The 19315-nt window shown below is 36.3% G+C and overlaps 1 protein-coding gene across 3 annotated transcripts in view; it reads right to left on the reverse strand.

The window, feature by feature from the left end:
* LOC140148029 (catalase-like) overlaps positions 1 to 19315 on the reverse strand; it is a 38816-nt gene that overhangs the window by 3016 nt on the left and 16485 nt on the right. For 2 of the 3 annotated variants that reach the window (XM_072169864.1, XM_072169863.1), the window contains exons 4-12: positions 17887 to 17997; positions 17164 to 17345; positions 16077 to 16256; positions 11646 to 11756; positions 9900 to 9980; positions 8183 to 8335; positions 5710 to 5848; positions 3356 to 3594; positions 1267 to 1341 (exon numbers count right to left, since the gene is read on the reverse strand). In XM_072169864.1, the coding sequence (XP_072025965.1) occupies positions 1267 to 1341; positions 3356 to 3594; positions 5710 to 5848; positions 8183 to 8335; positions 9900 to 9980; positions 11646 to 11756; positions 16077 to 16256; positions 17164 to 17345; positions 17887 to 17997 (1271 nt within the window). Of the gene's footprint in view, positions 1 to 607; positions 1342 to 3355; positions 3595 to 5709; positions 5849 to 8182; positions 8336 to 9899; positions 9981 to 11645; positions 11757 to 16076; positions 16257 to 17163; positions 17346 to 17886; positions 17998 to 19315 lie in introns of all 3 variants that reach the window. The other variant, XR_011858436.1, reaches the window with a different exon arrangement.

Below are 19315 nucleotides of genomic sequence, written 5' to 3' on the forward strand. Positions count from 1 at the left end.
TTTTTTGAGAAAAATAATTTTTTCTATTTTAAAATTAGGGAAATCTAGAAACACTCATAACTTAAAATAGAAACACTTAATTAAAAAAAGCTAGCGAGAAAAGTTTCTAAATTTAATAACCTTTCATATGAGACCTTGTTTGTTAAAATTGGCCCTATGGTTAGCTCAGACAATAATTATGAAATTAGGTCATTCAGTGTTTCTAGATCAAATCAAGAAAATTTAAGCAAGTACTAACATTCCCTTCAAATATCCCCTTTAATACTGGCCAATATATGGGAAAAAAGTCACTAATATTATTTGGTAACATTTTTGTAATACAAAGATCCAAAAAGCAGTTCTGTAAAGGGGATAGAAAGGAGAAAAAATTATATTTAAACATAGTATCCATTTTCAAACTTTTACTAATTTTAGTGAACGAGGCTTAGTGTCAAAACCACTTTATGTACAAAGTCAATGGGGTTTCCTAATGATAAAAAATGGCATAACTCAAAAACGCCTTGTTGGCAAAAATTAAAATTTGGCAGGCTAGTTTTTCTCACCCAACTACACATCCTGTATCATTTTAAACCAAATCTGTGCATGACACCGTAGCCGATGTTTCTACCTTAACAAGTGATACACATTTATTAACCTATTATTAGTAAATACATGAACATGTTCTATTAACCATAGTAAGAGTCCAAATGTGCTAGTTATCTATGTATGAAGCAAAATTAATAAGATGAAGCATCATGATCTGCACACCATAGCTAATGATTAAATACACCAAATTTAAGTGTAATTCAGGAGACTTTGCACAACTTTGATAGCTGGAATAAAATAAAGCACCCATACACCATATTAGTGCTAATATGCATTTAGATAATAAAACTGTATTGCAACCATTGCACCATCTAATGTTCAAAGCTTTTTGTCTTCAAATTTCAAACAAAAAATATGAAATGTGATGATTATAAACAAAATGAAAACCATGGAAGCTAATCAAAAATTATATAAGTACTCCTTTAGGATCTATATATTTGCTACTTTTTTCCAAAAAATAATGAATAACATATATTAAATAGAATTATAAAAATCTTGTTATACTTTTTCCTTCAAGCAATATACATTTTTTCTTCTCCCACCAATTTATTTCTGTAATATATTTTAATCTATTTATATAATCATCTTTCATTTGTGTATCCATCACTAAACTTCCATCCTGCAGTTGTGGATTTTTTACGCATGAAGAGCGCCATCATCAGTCCAGATTGTTTACTTTACCTCTTGTTTGAATTGTTGGAGTGCTTCGTCCAGACGCTTGCCAAATTCGGCATCGCATTCGCCAAAGTTCTTAACCTGCAAAATCAACACACATGATCAGAATGTTAATTGATTCATTATCTGCCCCCATAGTATCACACTGCCAGTCCGAGTATGCAAAAATTCCTGGATGCAGTGCTTCAAGAGAAGATATTGTACTCTTTCCAGAAATCTTTGCAACATGACGCATCACCTCATTACAACAAATGGAATTCCTATTACGTTGTACATGTTCCCTTTGTATTCATGTGAGAATAGACTGGCTGAACATGGGTTGATAGTCAAGAAATAAACATCTTTTGCATGATCTGCATGTGCTCTGTTCATTGATATACTTTTGGTCATCAAGCATTGTGGAATAAGTTACCCATTGACATTCGCACTGCCAACTCACTTCCATCATTCAAGAAGGCTTTAAAATCACATTTGTATCATTAATCATGTTATTATGATCTCATGCATTTTGCTATCTTTATTGTATATATTTTGTTTCACATTTGCATTATTGTATTTTTCATTGTTGCTTGTTGCGCCGTGGTCTATATGAAATGGCGCATTATAAATGCCTAATGTATGTATGTATGTATAAGCATGAAGGGAGAGCCTCGATCTGGCAGCATGCATGAATGGGAATGAGTCATATAACATTGTGTAAAGTGATGCAATTCTTTCTTTCATGTCTATTACCAGTTTGAGGCTCTACCCAATATGGCAGAACCATGCAAGGGGTGAATAGATAGACTGCTGCCCTCAGTCGTCAACCGGCTGGATTGACGACTGAGAAAACTACGTGGAAAAAAAGTGACGGATTTTGCAACAGGATTCCTGTGGCATAGAGCATGCGCAGTTGTGTCCAAATTGACCTTTTGACCGAGTTTGTTGTTTTTAGAAGTTCAGAGCGCGATCTTGTCACAGCGGCGCGGTACAGCGACGCGGTACGCTGGCGCCGCTATCAGTCGCGCACGGCGCATAACTGAATCGCATTGAATAGTTTTCAGAAGTCCGTCATGATATTGGCTGTAAGATAATCAGTCGTCACTACGAAGCATACACAGTATGCGAAGTGTAGACGGCTGATTGGAATTAGTCTAGTGAATAGATAGCAAGTCAGTACAGATAATTGAAATGCATTGTGGGAAGTGTAAGACATCTTCTCTGCAATACTTCATATTTTGCAGTTGTAGTGAATATCTCATACCATAGTTACTGGTTCTCCCCTTTGGGTTTGCACACATGTTAACATATTGACTTTGCATTGTGATCATTTTGATCTTGGTTCCAAACACAGATAGCGTGAACCAGTTGACCTGGCAAATCCCTCCCCCCATCCAGTATCAAAGATATATAATCTACAAGTCTATGGTGATAAATTAATACACATAGTAGAGATGCAACTTTTCCAAAAAATTCTGGATTTCTGGAAATTGGGCTACAAATTATGGGGTATTCCAGTTGCAATCCATACACCCCTGAGGAAGACATGACCTTAATCTCCCACACACAGGGTGCAGATTTCAAATGAAGTCACCCATTCAGGTAAACTATTTGAAATTCACACTCCATATGTGGTAGATAAGGGTGGTGTCTTAGAGGGTGTATGGATTTCAAAAGGAAGTGCCAATTTTCACACAAAACAAAGTTTCAACATAAAAAAAGTGATTGATAGCCCCTTAGCTTGCGCCATAGCTTGTTCCTGAGACCAGGGGCACGCAAGCACTCGGCAACCTTTGCGGTCAAGAGCCAGGTAGATTAACAGGAAATGCACTCTGTTACCCACTTATTGCCGATATATTTTGTACATTGTAAAGGGGGCACTGAACTGCTTGCTTTACTTGAGCCCAGGATTCACTCATTCATTCATTCATACCTCTATGAACATTATCAACAATTCGAGGGGTTGAGACCAGAAGGTCTTACCTGCAATAGCTGCCAGGTGTCATAATTTTAAGATGTGTACACTATAATATACAGGAACTGTCAAAATGTACAAAGGGCAGCTATTGCAGATATGGCCTTCTGGCTCTAATCCACATGTTGAGATAGAACTTACAGCACGTTTCTGGATGAATTCTGCAGCATCTTTGAGATGGCCTGCAATGTTGCCAACCAGAGCTGTCCTGTCATCTTGAGACAACACGTCTCTCCAGAAGCTTCCTGGTTGGGTGAAGTTGTCTTCGTCTTTTGTGTTGTAGCGGGCTACGTCACCAGCAAGTGGGAAGACATGCTGAGCATACTTGGCGTCATCTTGTGGGCCGCTGAAGGAGTTGGGGAAGTAGTTGGGTGCTCCAGCTGTGAGTCAATTGGGTACAAATGATTAAATTGTTCAAAACATAACAGATTCTAAACCCTAACACTGGTAATTACCAAAATTCAGTACAATTACCGAATAGGGTGCAACTTGCTAGACTTCAGTCCAGTACTCATTTACGCAGTTTAGGGTTTACTGTTGGGGTAGGGCAGTCTTGTAATAAGACTAGTAAAGTTGCACCACAGGTTGTGTGCCTCCTCTTCAGCAGAGCGGGGGCGTGACATACACAAAGCACCTCCCACTAAAACTGGAATTTGGAATTTGCAGGAGAGCATTAAACAGCTCTTCTGGAGAGCTGTTCAGCGAATTTATAATAGAATGTAAGGAAAGAATGGTCAACAAGGAGAGCTAAAATCACTCTCCTATATCAGATTTAAGGAGAGCAGTAGAGAGCGATTGCTCTCACTCTCCTCAAAAGGCAGTCCCTGAAAACCCCTGGCAGTGTTAGAGTTAATGTCATCCAGTAGCACCCCAGTCCCTAAATGGGTCCTTTGAAGAGTTGTAGCTACGCTATTTCCAATTTGCTAGTTGAATGCAAGAAAGTGCAAAATTACTAATAAAGCACTTATAACCTTCTTTCTTTCAAATATTTTCAATTACAACTAACAATTATACTTAATGCCATCTATACCAGCTTTAGTTCCTTGCAGTCCATTAGTATTGTAAAGTCACTCCATGTTATCAGCAAAACCAGGCTGAAACTTTGAACTGATTGTAGAGGTAAATCCAACTAGGGATGCATTTCACTACACTAGCTTCCAGAGAAGTATGGCACTCTCTTGCTTTAATTGACACACACACCCTGTTAATGACGGACAAATGTTGGGCTTTGATGAGCGTTGCTCTGCACTGATTGCTTCTTTGGTGCGCTTTCGGCCAAACAGATTGTTACAATTGTCAGACAATTGAATTAGCCAATCAGAGCCCCACTTCCATGTGTGTGTTTATGTATGCTCACTGTGAGAGTTGCCACTCTTCTCTGGAAGCTGGTGTAGCATTTACAATGCATCAGAAGTCCTTTAACACATTGTAGGTCCAAGCACATCATGGCCTACCTGATTCCTATTGCTGCCAACCCCAGCGGTACACTGGTGCTAAAGTACTTTGTGGCTACTCATAGTACCAGTGCAGTACCAATCCAGGACCAGTGTGTGTATTGTACATCTGATTCCAATCTGTGTACTCTAGAGTACCCACACAGATACTCTGGAGTACCAATGAAGTAGCTGGGCTGCATTGTACTTCTGGGGTGGCAGCAATAGGAATCGACTGTAGCTCTACCATATAAATCCTATGGACGAGTTACCCTGGTATGGGACTTTGTAATGTTGCTGAAATGCACCCCTAATCTCACTTGTTTAGGCCTATCTCCATGACATAATAAGAGAAATAATGACACAATTATTATGTAATACAATAATGACATAAAGAGAAAAATACAAGCTTTCCCCTGATACCAAAATCCCCATTTTGATAAAGAAAAAGTGAGGATGAGGTCGTTCATCTGGCGATCCTCCTTTAACCATCACTCTTTCTTCTTCCAATTTTGACCTGTCTCCCTCCCCCAAATAAAGGCCCCTATGCCACCACCCTGGTTACGTTCCCCATTCTGCAAAGATAAAATGCCTGTTCTCATCATATAATTTTATACTTTTACATTATTTTGTTGACCTTTCTGCCCACAAGGAATCAACTTACAATATTCAACAGCTAGATCAACAAGTAGTAGGCTGATATATCGTGGTCAAAGATGTCAAGTTTTGGTTGATCCTTCATGTAATTATTTCATGTAAACTAATCCTAATCCTAAACCTATGCTTAATCCAAAGTCTATTAGGTAATCCTAATCCTAATCCTAATTCTAACCTAATAAATCCTGACCCAAATCCTAACTATAATCTTAACCCTAACCTTGATCTTGACCCTAACCTTAATCCTAACCCTAATCCCAACTCTAATCTTAACCATAACCCTAATCCTAACCTTAACACTCACCTTAATCTTAACCCTAAACCTAATCCTAACCTAATCCTAACCCTAATTTTATGTAAAATTACACCAAGGAATAACCATTTTTTTTAAAAGGCATATCTTACTCTGGTTGTCTGTGACACACTGTGGCCCATCACGCTGGTAGTTGCGCACCTTAGCTGCGAATGGACAATTGACTGGAATCTGCAGGTAGTTGGTGCCTAGACGATGACGATGTGTGTCTGAATATGAGAATAGGCGGCCCTAGAGAAACAAAAGTGTAACAAAACAAAAACAAAAACGGAAAGCAAAGTTCTTACTCTGGTTATTAGTAACACACTGTGGTCCGTCGCGTTGGTAGTTACGCACTTTGCCAGTGAACGGGCAATTGACGGGGATTTGGATGTAGTTGGATCCTAGTCGGTGAACTTGTGACCCTGAGTATGTGGTAAGACGGCCCTAGAGGATAGGAAAAGTAGGGATGAGCTTTGGGTAGGGGCACAGGAGAGGGGCAGAGCACATTCCAGCATGCAGGTCTGTTTGCTAGCAATAAGGTACTTTGCATCAGGCTAGTTGTATTCCAGGCTGAATCATGCGATCACCTCATCTCACCTCACCAGGTTATGTTTGAACATTGTTGGTGGTAGTCCTCTTCATGAACCTGCAAATTTTCCTGTCTCTTGCCTGTCTTGTCAACATAGATCCCATGTACGTGGTAAGGTCCCTCCATTTCTGTTTTCCTCTGCAACTTTTTTCTGATCTTGGTTGCCATTGGGTGAGCTGTTAAGTCCACCTGTTGTCTCCCCTGTCCTGTGGCCTGTTCTATGGCCTGTCCATCTCATCTGTTGTACTACCCTGTCCTGAAACCTGTCCGTCTAGCTTCTTTAATTTTCACAATGTCTTTTACTTTTTTTTGTCCTATTTCAGTTCTTCATTTTAGTTATATAATGCATCTCTTCTTCTTTCAATGAGCTATTGTAGTTGAAATCCATACATCCCGAGGGAAGACATGATCTTAACCTCCCAGACAAGGGGTGTAGATATCAAATGGAGTCACCCATTCAGGAAGTTCATTTGAAATTCACACCCCCTTTGTGGGAGATTAAGCCATGTCCTCCATACGGGGTATATGGATTTCAACTGAAATAGCCCAATTGCTCTTCGGACTGTTGCAGTAAATTTGTTCTTGTCCATGTGTCTGCCGGCCCCATATGTAATTATTGGCAATCCACACTTGTTGTCTTCTCAGATGCAATAGGAACCATGCTATCATAGAGAATGTCCTTGAACCTACCAAAGCAACCTGCCTTGATCCTGATCTAAACTTCTTCTCCAGTAATATCATCCAAATTCAATGTTTGGTTATAGCTGTACATGTAATTCATGCGATGCAAGCCCAATGCATGGAATGGATCAAACGCCAACTGCAATTTGTCATATAGGTATCGTGCAGGAAATAGGGAGAGGGAAAGGGAAGGTCAGGGATATGTCAAAATGCAGGATATAGCCAAAGACAGTAGCTAAATGCTGATATCATACAAAGAAAGAGACATCTGCCAGGTGTATGTATTTGGTTTCCAATCATTGTTCTAACCGATATTCAAGTGGTTAGGATCTAATTATTTCCTCGCAATTAAACAAGTCAGTTTTCAAATCACAATGCACTTCCTTGGTAAAAATGGTCCAAGGTAAATACTTTTTGTTGGTTACTTATACAATCTTGCTGATTCTATATGCTTTAATCTCCATCATATTTCATTCCTTGTCCTAAAAATCTTTGTAACATGGGGACCTAAGATGTATAGTACCAGCATAATGCCGGATTACCAATTATTGACTTATTGCATAGCATGATGCTAGTGAAAAGCATGTTGAAAAAAGGCCACCCCAGATTTATATATATTGCAATTACATAAGATATCATTGCGCTTTTCAGGAAGTCTCTGACCACTATAATAGCCCAAGATACCTTATAAACCAATTAGCATCATTCAGGGACGCAGCTCCATACAGGCGCAAACCCTAGTCGGCTGTCAGCCTACATAGTAACCATCGCAGCCAGGATCAGCTCACAAGTTTCGTACAGGTAGAGGGGGACAATTGACAATAAGTTCCTTGCCCAGGGGAATATCAAACTAACTCAATATTTGCACAAGAAATAATAGATACTACAGGGGCCCGGAATCTCACACCATAGTCAAGCGCCTAACCGATTGAGCTAACTTGACTGCCATGTAAAATGATCAGAGCACATGTTTTGATGTTGCTAAACCACACTGGAGTCAGTTATAAGCCTACCATGTTTTCAAGGAGACATGATATCAAAGGCTGGTGCTTATGTCGTAGAGAAGTATCCAGAAGTACATTACATCTATATTCATGCACATCAAGCACATACCAGATGCTGTTGCAGGGAAGTCAACTCTCAAAAAATCCAAAATCTCACGCCAAATCAGTAGAAATTGTTACATCCATGATCAGTTATTCAAATAAGTGAAACTTTGCTAAGAAGCGAATTTTTAACAAAATTTGCAAATAAAATTTTAAAAAGTTGACTATCCTGCAGTTATCTCTTGGAAGACAAAGTCAGCTACGTACCTGCAACATTTTGTCTGGTGATGGCTCAACACCTGGGATCATGTGAGCTGGTGAGAAGGCAATCTGTTCTACCTCGGCAAAGTAGTTCTTGGGGTTCAGATTCAGAACCATCTTTCCTACTGGAATCAGAGGGAACTCTTTCTGTGACCACACCTGAAAGAAGGACAAAATGTTTAAAGTTAGGGCACATATATAATCATATACTTTGATCAGCTTGTAATCGGTGCGAATTATTAGGCTTTTACCACTACGTCGAAAAGTAGACCAATGAAATGAATGGCAAGATAATTCTCAAAATAAAATATACTGATATTAATCCGCGATGTTATAAGGCCCGCCAATTACGAGCTGAACAAACTGTAGTAATGTGTCCTTAGAAATGTGTTTCCTGTTTTTTTGGTACTGGTTTTACTTAAAAGATAAGCATAAGAAATTATTGCACTTTACAACTTTACAGGAATGTTCTAATACACACTACAAATATGCATTTTCAGAAGTACAAACTTGATGCTCCAGTATGGTACTGTTTATCCCAACAACATTTTCAGAGAGAGAGGTAGAGAGAGGTGATTAAAATAAATATGCTCAGATCTATAATCCTCAGAAAAGGATGGCAGAATCTTTTTCTTGAGTATCAGTCTGATTTATTGCTTACAATTAATCTCATTTCATTTTTTTTCATTTGGTATATTGAATTAACTTAGAATTAACATTGATATTGCATACTGATATATATTAGATGGAAATCTTGTTCTCGTGTTACTTTTTAAAGTACTGTTGTAGAGGTACATCCATACTGAATAACTGACACACTAGTATCAGTACAGCTCAACTTACCGTACTTTTCCTAACCAGACAGTCCATGCCAAAATTGTTACTACACCTTTACATTTCATCGAATCTCTTTTTGATGTCTGTCATTTTGAACATCACACTTGAAAGATGTATGCTATGTAGAAACTTTATTTTGCAATTTCATAATTTGCATATTATTAGCATATTTGCAAGAAAAAACATGAAAATCAATAAATACCTATATTTTTCACAATTTCAATATTTTATTAGAAATTAAGCATGTAGGCCGTTTGTTATGACTTGATGAATGAAGCTGTTAAACAGATTTTGATATTTTTGCTTATTTTTCCTTTTTTGCCCCAAAATGTGTAAAAATCAAAATTTTTTGGATGACCTATATTTTCTTTGAATATTTATAAAATTTCTTAATTTAGGTATAATACAATGCAAAAAAAGATGTCAAAAAAATCTGTTAAACAGATTTCCAATAAATTGTTCCATTTTCCATTTTGGGTTAAATACTCAATTTTTATGCGCGGGATATTTGAAAGATAAAATGAAAACATGTCCATTGCACTTTTTCCTCGAGATGTACTATAATATCAAGGTTACGGATATATTATAATCCCTTCTTATCTTCACTGATCCATCAGATACCTATTGTTATGAATGATCAATGAAAAGGTTCAGAACTGGGCTACTAATGGTCTGTCAAGTATCTATAGTTATTTTCATGACTGTGTCAACTCAAAAATCATGCAAGGTCGAATGTAGGAAAAGTACGATCAGTTGAGCTGTACCAACAATGCACTTCAACATGTCTGACATACTAAAACACTGTAGTATTTATGTAATATATTATGTTTTATCAATTTATGATTGTTTTTACATATGTTTACACAGTTTAGGGTTGTTCTTTTACCTTGGTAAGATCAAATGGATTGTCTTTGTGGGTTTCTGCTTGCTCAAAGGTCATCACCTGGATGTACATGGTCCATGATGGCTGTAAGGAAAAGGTCATGAAATCAGTGCTACCTTATGTAAGTAATAAAATTGATATATTTCTTCATACTGTAATATTATAAAACAGATTCAAACAACCTCTCATTATGTGTTACAGCAAGTAGACAGTTGCCCAGCAAACACAAAATGTTTAAAAAAACAAAACATTCTTGTAGGCCTATTTATTTGCTGGGTATTCACATTTCCTGCCAAAATGAAATATTTGTACTTCTCGCTTTAAGCAAAAATACCATGAAATCCTCAACATGATAAATATCTTACTTAAAAGCTAGTCATTTACACCAAAAATGGTACAAGTAATAAAAAAGAATTGTGTTTTTCATCAAAGATTAGCATTCAACAGACACAGCAAACAAACAAGATATTATTTATGGCCTTGTTTATCATTGATATGGTTCAGTGCACTTTTCAAACTTCTGGCTATATTCAAACCCAGTCATACTATTCCCAGCAGTCACATGCAGGCATGAAACCACCTGGGACCCGTAAGGAAAGCTTACTAACATTATTTCTCCCAGCATATAGCTTAAAACTTTTCCTTATTATAGTGCAAGTCTGACTTGCATGTAGCCAGAGATTTCATCAGTGGCTTGCCTTATGAATCATAACTATTTTACAAACTTTTATCTTAAAACTAAACTGGAAAAATTCAAGTTTGGTTTGTATAGGGAGGTTCCACTGAAAATCAAAAAGTGGACCCATCAATAGATCAAATTTTTAAGAAATTTGGACCCATCTATATATCAAAGTCCAAATTCAAAACAAATTATCTGAGTTTCACTGGCTTTTTCCCAAATTTTGGGAAGCAAAATTGTGATATTTTCTGACAAAATTAAGAACATTTTGAACAATATTGGCCTTGAAAGACATTACAGATTTTTATCTTAAAATCAACATGGGGATACTCAAGTTTAGTTTGAGTAGGGAGGTTTCACTGAGAATCTAACAGTGGACCCATCAATATACAAATGTTTTGAGAAATTTGTATCCATCAACATATCAAAGTCCAAATGTACAGCCAAATTTAACACAAATTGTCTGAGTGTCACTAGCTTTTCCCCAAATTTTGGGGGAAATTTGGGCTACAGTGGGGCAAAATTGGGATATTTTCTGAAAAAATTAAGAACATTTTGAACAATATTATCCTAGAAAAACTTTACAGACTTTTATCTTAAAATCAACCTGGGGGTACTCAAATTTAGTTTGAGTAGGGAGGTTTCACTGAGAACCTAAAAGTGGACCCACCAATATACTAATTTTTAAGAAATTTGGACCCATCGATATATCAAAGTCCAAATTTAACACAAATTGTCTGAGTTTAAGTAGCTTTTCCCCAAATTTTGGGGGCAAAATTGGGATATTTTCAGAAAAAATTAAGACCATTTTGAACAATATTAGCCTAGAAACACTTAACAAACTTGTATCTTTAAATCAACCTGGGGATTTTAGGGAAATTAATAAAATTTGTGCTACAGTGAGACAAAATTGGGCTGGATATTTTCAGAAAAAATTAAGAACATTTAAAAAAATATTAGCCTAGAAAACAGGCTACTTGAAATGCCCAAAGGCTGAAAATATGACCCATGTTTATGGCACATTCCCCTATGTTCATTTGTACTGAGCGCCGTCCAGAAAATTAACTTACAAAGTCACTGGTTGCGATGGAATTGTACAGATCTCTGATGGCATAGTCTGGATCCTTGGCAGAGAGATCGCCAGCTTCATGACGGTTAAAATTCTTGATCCCTTGATCAGTCTGAAACAGAAACAGTATACTCTTGCTATAAATAATGAAGTACATTTATGATATAACTATAATAAATAATCATAGTAGATAATCGTAGTTATCGCTTTATTGAATTTCAAGTTTTTCACCTGCTTACTCACTCATTCCCTTACTCACTCAATCAATAACTCATTACCTCAACAACTCACTCAACCAAAACTCATAGATTCATTCAAGCACTTTAACAAAAAAACTTTCAGGCTCCATAAAATGTTTATAAATTGATGAGGGTGGGAGATGTTTGTTTGCTTTGCTTTGCTTTGCATTGCAATATTTGGGTTTATTTGCAATGCAAAAAGAAAAGTTGTAATACCATACATTGACGATGCTTTCTTAGAAAACGATGTAGCATTTTTTATTTTAAGGTACTGCAAAAACTTCTTTAAAGTGATTCAGATACTTGATTAACTTTATTACTACATAATTGTATTGCTGCAGCCTTAATGTAATCAAAAGTTCTTTAAAAATTAAAAAAAATATGGACCAAAAAAAATGATGTGGGCAGGGACAAGAACCAAAAAATAAATTTTATGTGGCCATTAAAAATCTTTATCATTTTGTTATAAATTTGAAACCTTACAGAACCATGTCACATGACCCTCATGCATTTACACAATATCGACCGAGGGGGGCGTTGCCAATGGCAAACTTGTAAAGACAACTAATTACAGCACCAACTTCAAAGGTCATACAAAATCAGGTCAAAATTCTGCACAAGTGTGCAAATACATTGAGTCTGAAGTTCACTTATGACAGTGTATCAAGGAATAAATAAATGTGACAGGTTCTGCAGGTTTGATGATAAGGATACTGCAAGGTCTACTATACTTGATAAGTCACACCGTACATATATAAAATAATGAATATATCGGAACTTTCCAGAATTCAGCAGCTTTCTTCCCTCCTTAAAGGGCAAGGGCTATGTCAATTATGGTTCTGACTCCACTGAACATTATTAAAACAGCAGGGAAAAATGTTTAAATACCTCTGATGTTTACAATTAATTGAAGAAAACAAAAACATGCAAAAACAAACAAACAAAACTGCAACAACAACAACAACAATAACAACAGTACATTTAGCAGACACTGTTGTTGTCAGGACCTGTTTGTTATCATATTTTATTATTTTTATTCATATAAATGTTTACAGGTCCTAATCCCCAAAACTAATATGTCAGAAACAATGTTTTTATGTTGACATATAATAACAACATAATAGATACCTCTGGTGCCACTTATTCAATCTACTGAGGCATCAAAATTTAGCTGTGAAAAAAACCCATACAGCAATAACAAAGAAACAAAAATTAATATATGCAAATATTTCTGTGCCTGTTGTAATGAGATAAACCACACAGACTTCTTCAATTAGAGTACTTGAACTGTTTTGTGACAAATTTGTAATCAAAATTCATGGAAAAAGTAGGGCAATAACTTTGTACACATCTATGGGAATTTCTTATTAAACTTGGAAGCAAGTCTATCAACTTGGTGCAAGAGTATGGTAGAAAACTCACGTAGACCACTTATAAATTATCTAAAAATGAAAATTTGATGTCTATCGTAATCTAGTAATACAAACTTTGTAGACAATAATACTTCATATCAGCAAAAGTCAATATTGGAATTAATATTTACATTCAAAATCTATAGATCTATTAATGAACAAAGTGTATAGTAATATACCATGTGCTCATCCTGGGTGCTTTGTGTCTGCAAACAGCACTACATTTTGTAGAATTTTAGCATATATAGTGGGGAAAACATCAACGGTTTCAAGCACATGCATGTATCTGATCCACTCAGACCGAAGTCCAAAATTTTGAAAACTGACAACAACATAAGAGACATAAATTTGAATGATTAGGAAATATTTACTTTATGACAAAAATCATACCACTTATTTATATTTTGCATTTTATTTCCCATACTGAGCAGTTTTATAATTTAGTGTCAGCTGTTTCTCATGAGTTGATATAATTTGATAAGGAAACTTGGCCAAGGGTATGAAAACATGATAACTTGAACCAATTCAGATGACATTGGCTCCTGTAGGATTTTGTAAGCATAAAACAATATCATCACTAAGTATTGAATTCTGGGTCATGGCTGCGGACCACCAATTACACAAGTTGGTCAGGGATATGGGCTCACCTATTACAAAAGTTGTTGATAAAAGTTGAATAACTGAAGAGGAACTGAAAATGACATAAGCAATAAAGATAAAGCTGTAAGGCTTGATACAAGGACTTGATTTAGGGGTTCATTAATAGAATTCAGGGTATGTTCAATTGTTTATGTCCAAAGTAGAGCTGAAGGTATAAACAATGATCATGCCCTCAATTCTATCAATTAACACCATTCATACATTCCCAAATAGTAATTCAGTAATTAAATTCCATCCAAGTACTCATATTAAGATATAACATTCTTAAAAACGTGATTGTGCAACTTTTTTCTTTCCCTATGGAAGACACATGACCTTAATCTCCAATACAGTGGGATGTATATTTCAAATGGAGTTCAGGTAACCTAATTTGAAATTCACACTCCCTGTGTAGAAGATTACGGTCATGTCTTCCATAGGGGGCATGTGAATGTCAACTGGAATAGCCTAATACACAAAATCAAACTTGCCAATTTTGGGATGGCTGGACCCGTAAAACAGGGTTTAAAAAAAATTGTTTGTCACTTGTCACAAATTACTTTTTTCTATTGTTGATGTTTTAAACCAGAAATCTGACAGAACTAAACTTGTTTTTGATTGATATGGTGGGTACTTGTTGTAATGGATGGATGCTACTATTGAACTTAACTAGCAATGCTTGAAGGCCACTTATTCTAATAAGGGTTTTCACCTTACACTTAAAAAAGATAAAAAATTGTTTTTTGAAAAAGATCCCCAAAATATCTATTATTTGGCACAATACATACATACCAAACTCAGTCAAATTTTTGAAGCAATGGCTGCTTCTTTCTTTAGTGAAACTTAATAGAGCCAAACCTAACGTCAAACACACAAAAGTAGGAATGCATTCAATATGCCTGGATGAAATTCAATCACTTGATGCTCTAATATTCTCCCAGGATCCCAGAATCAGGGGTCACTGGACCTCTTATATTTTCCCCTAGTAATAACCTAAATCCACAAAAAATCAGAATAAAATATTTTGCTGCCAAATTTAAGATTTGCAACTTTAATTCAACAGATCTTTGACAATGTAACTTACTGGAGCATGTTTATTGAACGAAAATATTAAAAACCATGCAACCTTCACATTTGCTAACTCTGGCATGCGAGAACATTCTTCCCTTTTGTCACACATCGCCTTATTGTCTTTTTGAACTACCTAAATAACTGGGTTATGTCATCAGAATACACATAGCCATATGCAATTGTCAGCATGAATTCCAAATAACTTTACTGTTAAACAAACCCCCGGGAAACAAACATTCATGACCTAGGACTATATCTAAAATTATCTCATACTTCAGAGGAAATTAACAATAATTGTAGACAATTATTTCATGATCGGATGCACTCCTGTGGCAACTCACGATGAATATGATCCAGGTACGCCCAACAAGAATAACAATGCAACTCAGCAAAAAAACAAATCATAGAAGTGGAATTGGCTTCAAGTTAAAACTTGGAATCATAATCGTCCAACCCACTGCATCAATCTAATGTAACTCACTCACAAATACAGCAGGTTATACACAAATATTATGTATGACAAATTTTGTTGCATCAAATGAGCCAATTTGACTGAATAAATTTGTTACCATACTTCAGGTGCAGCTAAATTATCTAGTAGTTAGCCAATAATTAAAAATCTAATAAAGATTTTTTGTGCATAAAATCATCAATTTAGATCACTGTCGGTACACAAAGGGTGTTGGTAAAATAATAATTGGGGTCAGCAATAGACACTTATGTGAACTTCTTATGCAGGGTGAAGAAATAAAGAGTACACATAGCTACTTCAAATCTTGGATGTGACCCTTCCCTTTTTGCCTGTTTATGTTACCACATTGAATGATATTGATATATAAACGTAGAAGCACATTGAAATTTATTTGAAACATTTAGCTCTACATCCCCTCCACCACCTTTTAAAATTCTTGAGCGCACTGAGCCCAAAAAAATTGGGTCAACAATTCACAACTTCCACCTGCAAAAAATATTTCCGTCAGTACATTTACAAGTTGTGCCCCCCCCCTCGGTTTCAAAAATCTGGCTGCGCCACTGTGATGAACAGATATAAATGGTGCAGAACTCCCCTACCTTGAAATGGAATTTGCAGTAGACTGGGTTGCCTTGTTTGTTGACTAGTTTGAATGTGTGGCTTCCATAGCCATTCATGTGACGGTAGCCATCAGGTGTGCCACGATCTGAGAAGAGGAACGCTACTTGATGTGTGGTCTCTGGTCTCAGTGTGATGAAATCCCAGAACATGTCAGGATCCTGTAGGAAACCACCAAATCAATGTTTTATTTTTTTTTAAATTGCTTGTTCTTTCACTCTCTATGGAAGACAGGATTGGTCCGTCAGCCTTTTGAATTGTGAATTTTTTACATGTCAGAGCCAAAACAAGTTACATATATAATATGATTAATTAGTTTATAAAAATGCTTAAATATATGTGATTTGGGATATTTCTCCACAGTATCACTTCATTCATGTTTAAAAACTGTTCAGAAGTTTGATGAAAAGTTAAAATACTTTGGCTTCGGCTTCGGAGTTTGCTTTTGTTTCCCTTAGCAAAATTAGTCCCAGTAAAAGACAAGAATTATGTTACCTTCCAGTACAAATGGGCTAATGCCGATTGCCGACATTTTCACTTCAGGATATATTGGATAGGCAAATTGTCCTCAGAATAAGCTTTACAATGGTATATTATATACATGTTGCTTGTTTGTAAGGTAGTCAAATTCAGTAAAAGCGTTGAGAAATCCATTGCTTTCTATTGTTTGTTTGAGAAGTTTATGGAGATATATTCACTGGTAAACTTGTCCAGTGGTATATATTTTCTACTGCAAATCTGGAAAAACATTCAAATTAAAATGTCTGTGTGCAAACTGCGTCCCAGGAACACCACCATCGGGGTGGGACTCTCCTTCCTCTGGGCTGGGTCCAATGGGGGATAGTGCAGTGTCATACAGAGTGCTCCTATAGTGAACCCACTTCAGAAAATTGCAACTGGAGGATCATTTTGGATATTAGAGTAAAAAATAGGTAATTTTTTGTGCACAGACCTTCATCTATATTGGTCAAACCAGGATGATATAGATACTTTAGGCCTGGACCAGTTCTTGGTGGCATGTATCTGGGTCCCTTTTGAGCCCTCCAAAGAGTGATTATTCTTAGATACCTTAAGGTGAGTAACTGGGTTCCTCTTCTGGGTGTGAATAAAGTTAGGGAAGTGCACAGGATCTCTGATGAAGAAGATAGGTGTGTTGTTGCCGACTAAATCCCAGTTGCCATCCTCGGTGTAGAATTTGATGGCAAAACCACGAGGGTCACGGGCTGTGTCTGCTGAGCCGGACTCGCCACCTGGGAAGAGAATGCGATTAAAAAATGCATGACGAATTGTGGTGTAGTGAAAAGTAATGTCATTTATAGGAGTTCAAAGGGAGAATTTTGTCTTTCCAGTATATACCACCAAGGGGGTGCCCAGATGCCCTCAACCGAATAACCAAGGTGGTGCAAGCCCAAGCCTCCCTGAATACACACATGTCACACGAAGGTGAAAATATAACTCTATAAGTCTATTATCCCTCATCTGGGACAACCTCATGTCCCCCCAGAACCAAGGGCGCACCACAACATCTTCTTGTCTAATGTAATCTACACAAATAACATAATCAGAGGTGTCTCCACATCACTAGCAGCAACAAATCTTTAGAGCAATAACATCTGCTGTAGATGCCTGTTGAGCTGGTGAAAGCGCTCCGGTGAGTGTACCAAATTTGAGTAGCATAGAGGTTTAATTTTGCTTTCTATTGAAAATTTCCTTCTATTGTTTTAGTGGGAGTTTAGTGGGTGTTTTTATTTCTTGCAACATTGCAATTTTATACTTGTTCCGGGTACTTACCAACTGTTGAAAATCTTACAGCTAGCGGTGTTTTCTTGCCAATGCTTTCAAATGGAGCGGCCTTGGTATATTGTGTGATATCGTGTGTAATCTCTAAGTAGCCAAACGCACCTACAAAGAAATCATAAAACAAACAACAAAATTAATATCAAATTCTTAACATTATGTGTTTCTAATGTTTTGAAAATTGAGACACTATTTAAGTGAAACATATGTTTAACAAATACATGTTGTAAATGAAACATATTCAAGGAAATATAACTTTCATGTCTGGATGACAGCTACATGTATATCGACTGCTCAGAGGCAGAAGTGGGTAAGTACAATAGCTGCCCTGTGAACATTTGGCAATTTACACATAGTATATTGTACTCATCTACACATGGCAGCTACATGTATATCGACTGCTCAGTGCCAGAAGTTGGTAAGTGCAATAACTTACCCACTTCTGGCACTGAGCAGTCAATATATAACCAGTATTTAATTAAATTAAAAATATGTGCAGGTGTTCCAATTTTGTTGATAATAATATTAAATAAATTTGTGCACATTCATTAGCAATCCAGATGAAAATGTGTTTGCATGGATATCTAAAACTATAATCTAGACCTTTATGGATATCCAAAACTATAATCTAGACCTTTATGGATATCCAAAACTAATATCTAGACCTTTATGGATATCAAAATTATTCACAATTTTCAAAGCTTCACTACAATCTTACTGCTTGTTTTGCCATGAACACATGCACTTTTATGACTTGCAAATTAGTAATTTGATTATTTAATTGGAATCAGCACTTAAGCTCGATTTTGAAATTTGTTAACCCCCCTTATGCCCTTTATGACCTGCATATTACATACTAAACAATGATTAAGCTTATTCCACAAAAGGTCAGCCAAATCAAACTGATAAATTATATTCTTATCTTGTTTTTATCTCATGGGAGTCCTTCATTTCAAGATATGTACAAATGTAAACCCATTTCTTTATATTAGTACTTTACGAAACATGTTTCATGCATTTAAGGTGGTACTACATGTACACCCCTTGTTTAATTTGTGACTGTTTTTGCATTTTTCTCAAAACAAAAAGTTATGTATATTATAGGGACAAGGAATCCAGTTACTACACTAAAATGTTAGTGACTCAAGACAAGCGGTACGTTATTTATGATAAATGAACCACTTGTCTTGAATCACTGAAATTTCAGTGAAGTAATTGGATTCCTTGTCCCTAATATACATAACTTTTAATGCTACCAATGTGTAGTTATTTTTTGAGAAAAATGCAAAATTAGTCGCCAAATTTATCAGAGGGTGTAGTACCACCTTTGCACATGTAATTTTCATATTAAGTGATTTGTTTGTATCACAACATTGCAGTCACCTGATTTCAGGTTATGAATTATGATCATTGACAGAGCTTT

This window comes from Amphiura filiformis, chromosome 3, assembly GCF_039555335.1.
Source record: "Amphiura filiformis chromosome 3, Afil_fr2py, whole genome shotgun sequence".
Taxonomy (NCBI): Eukaryota; Metazoa; Echinodermata; class Ophiuroidea; order Amphilepidida; family Amphiuridae; genus Amphiura; species Amphiura filiformis.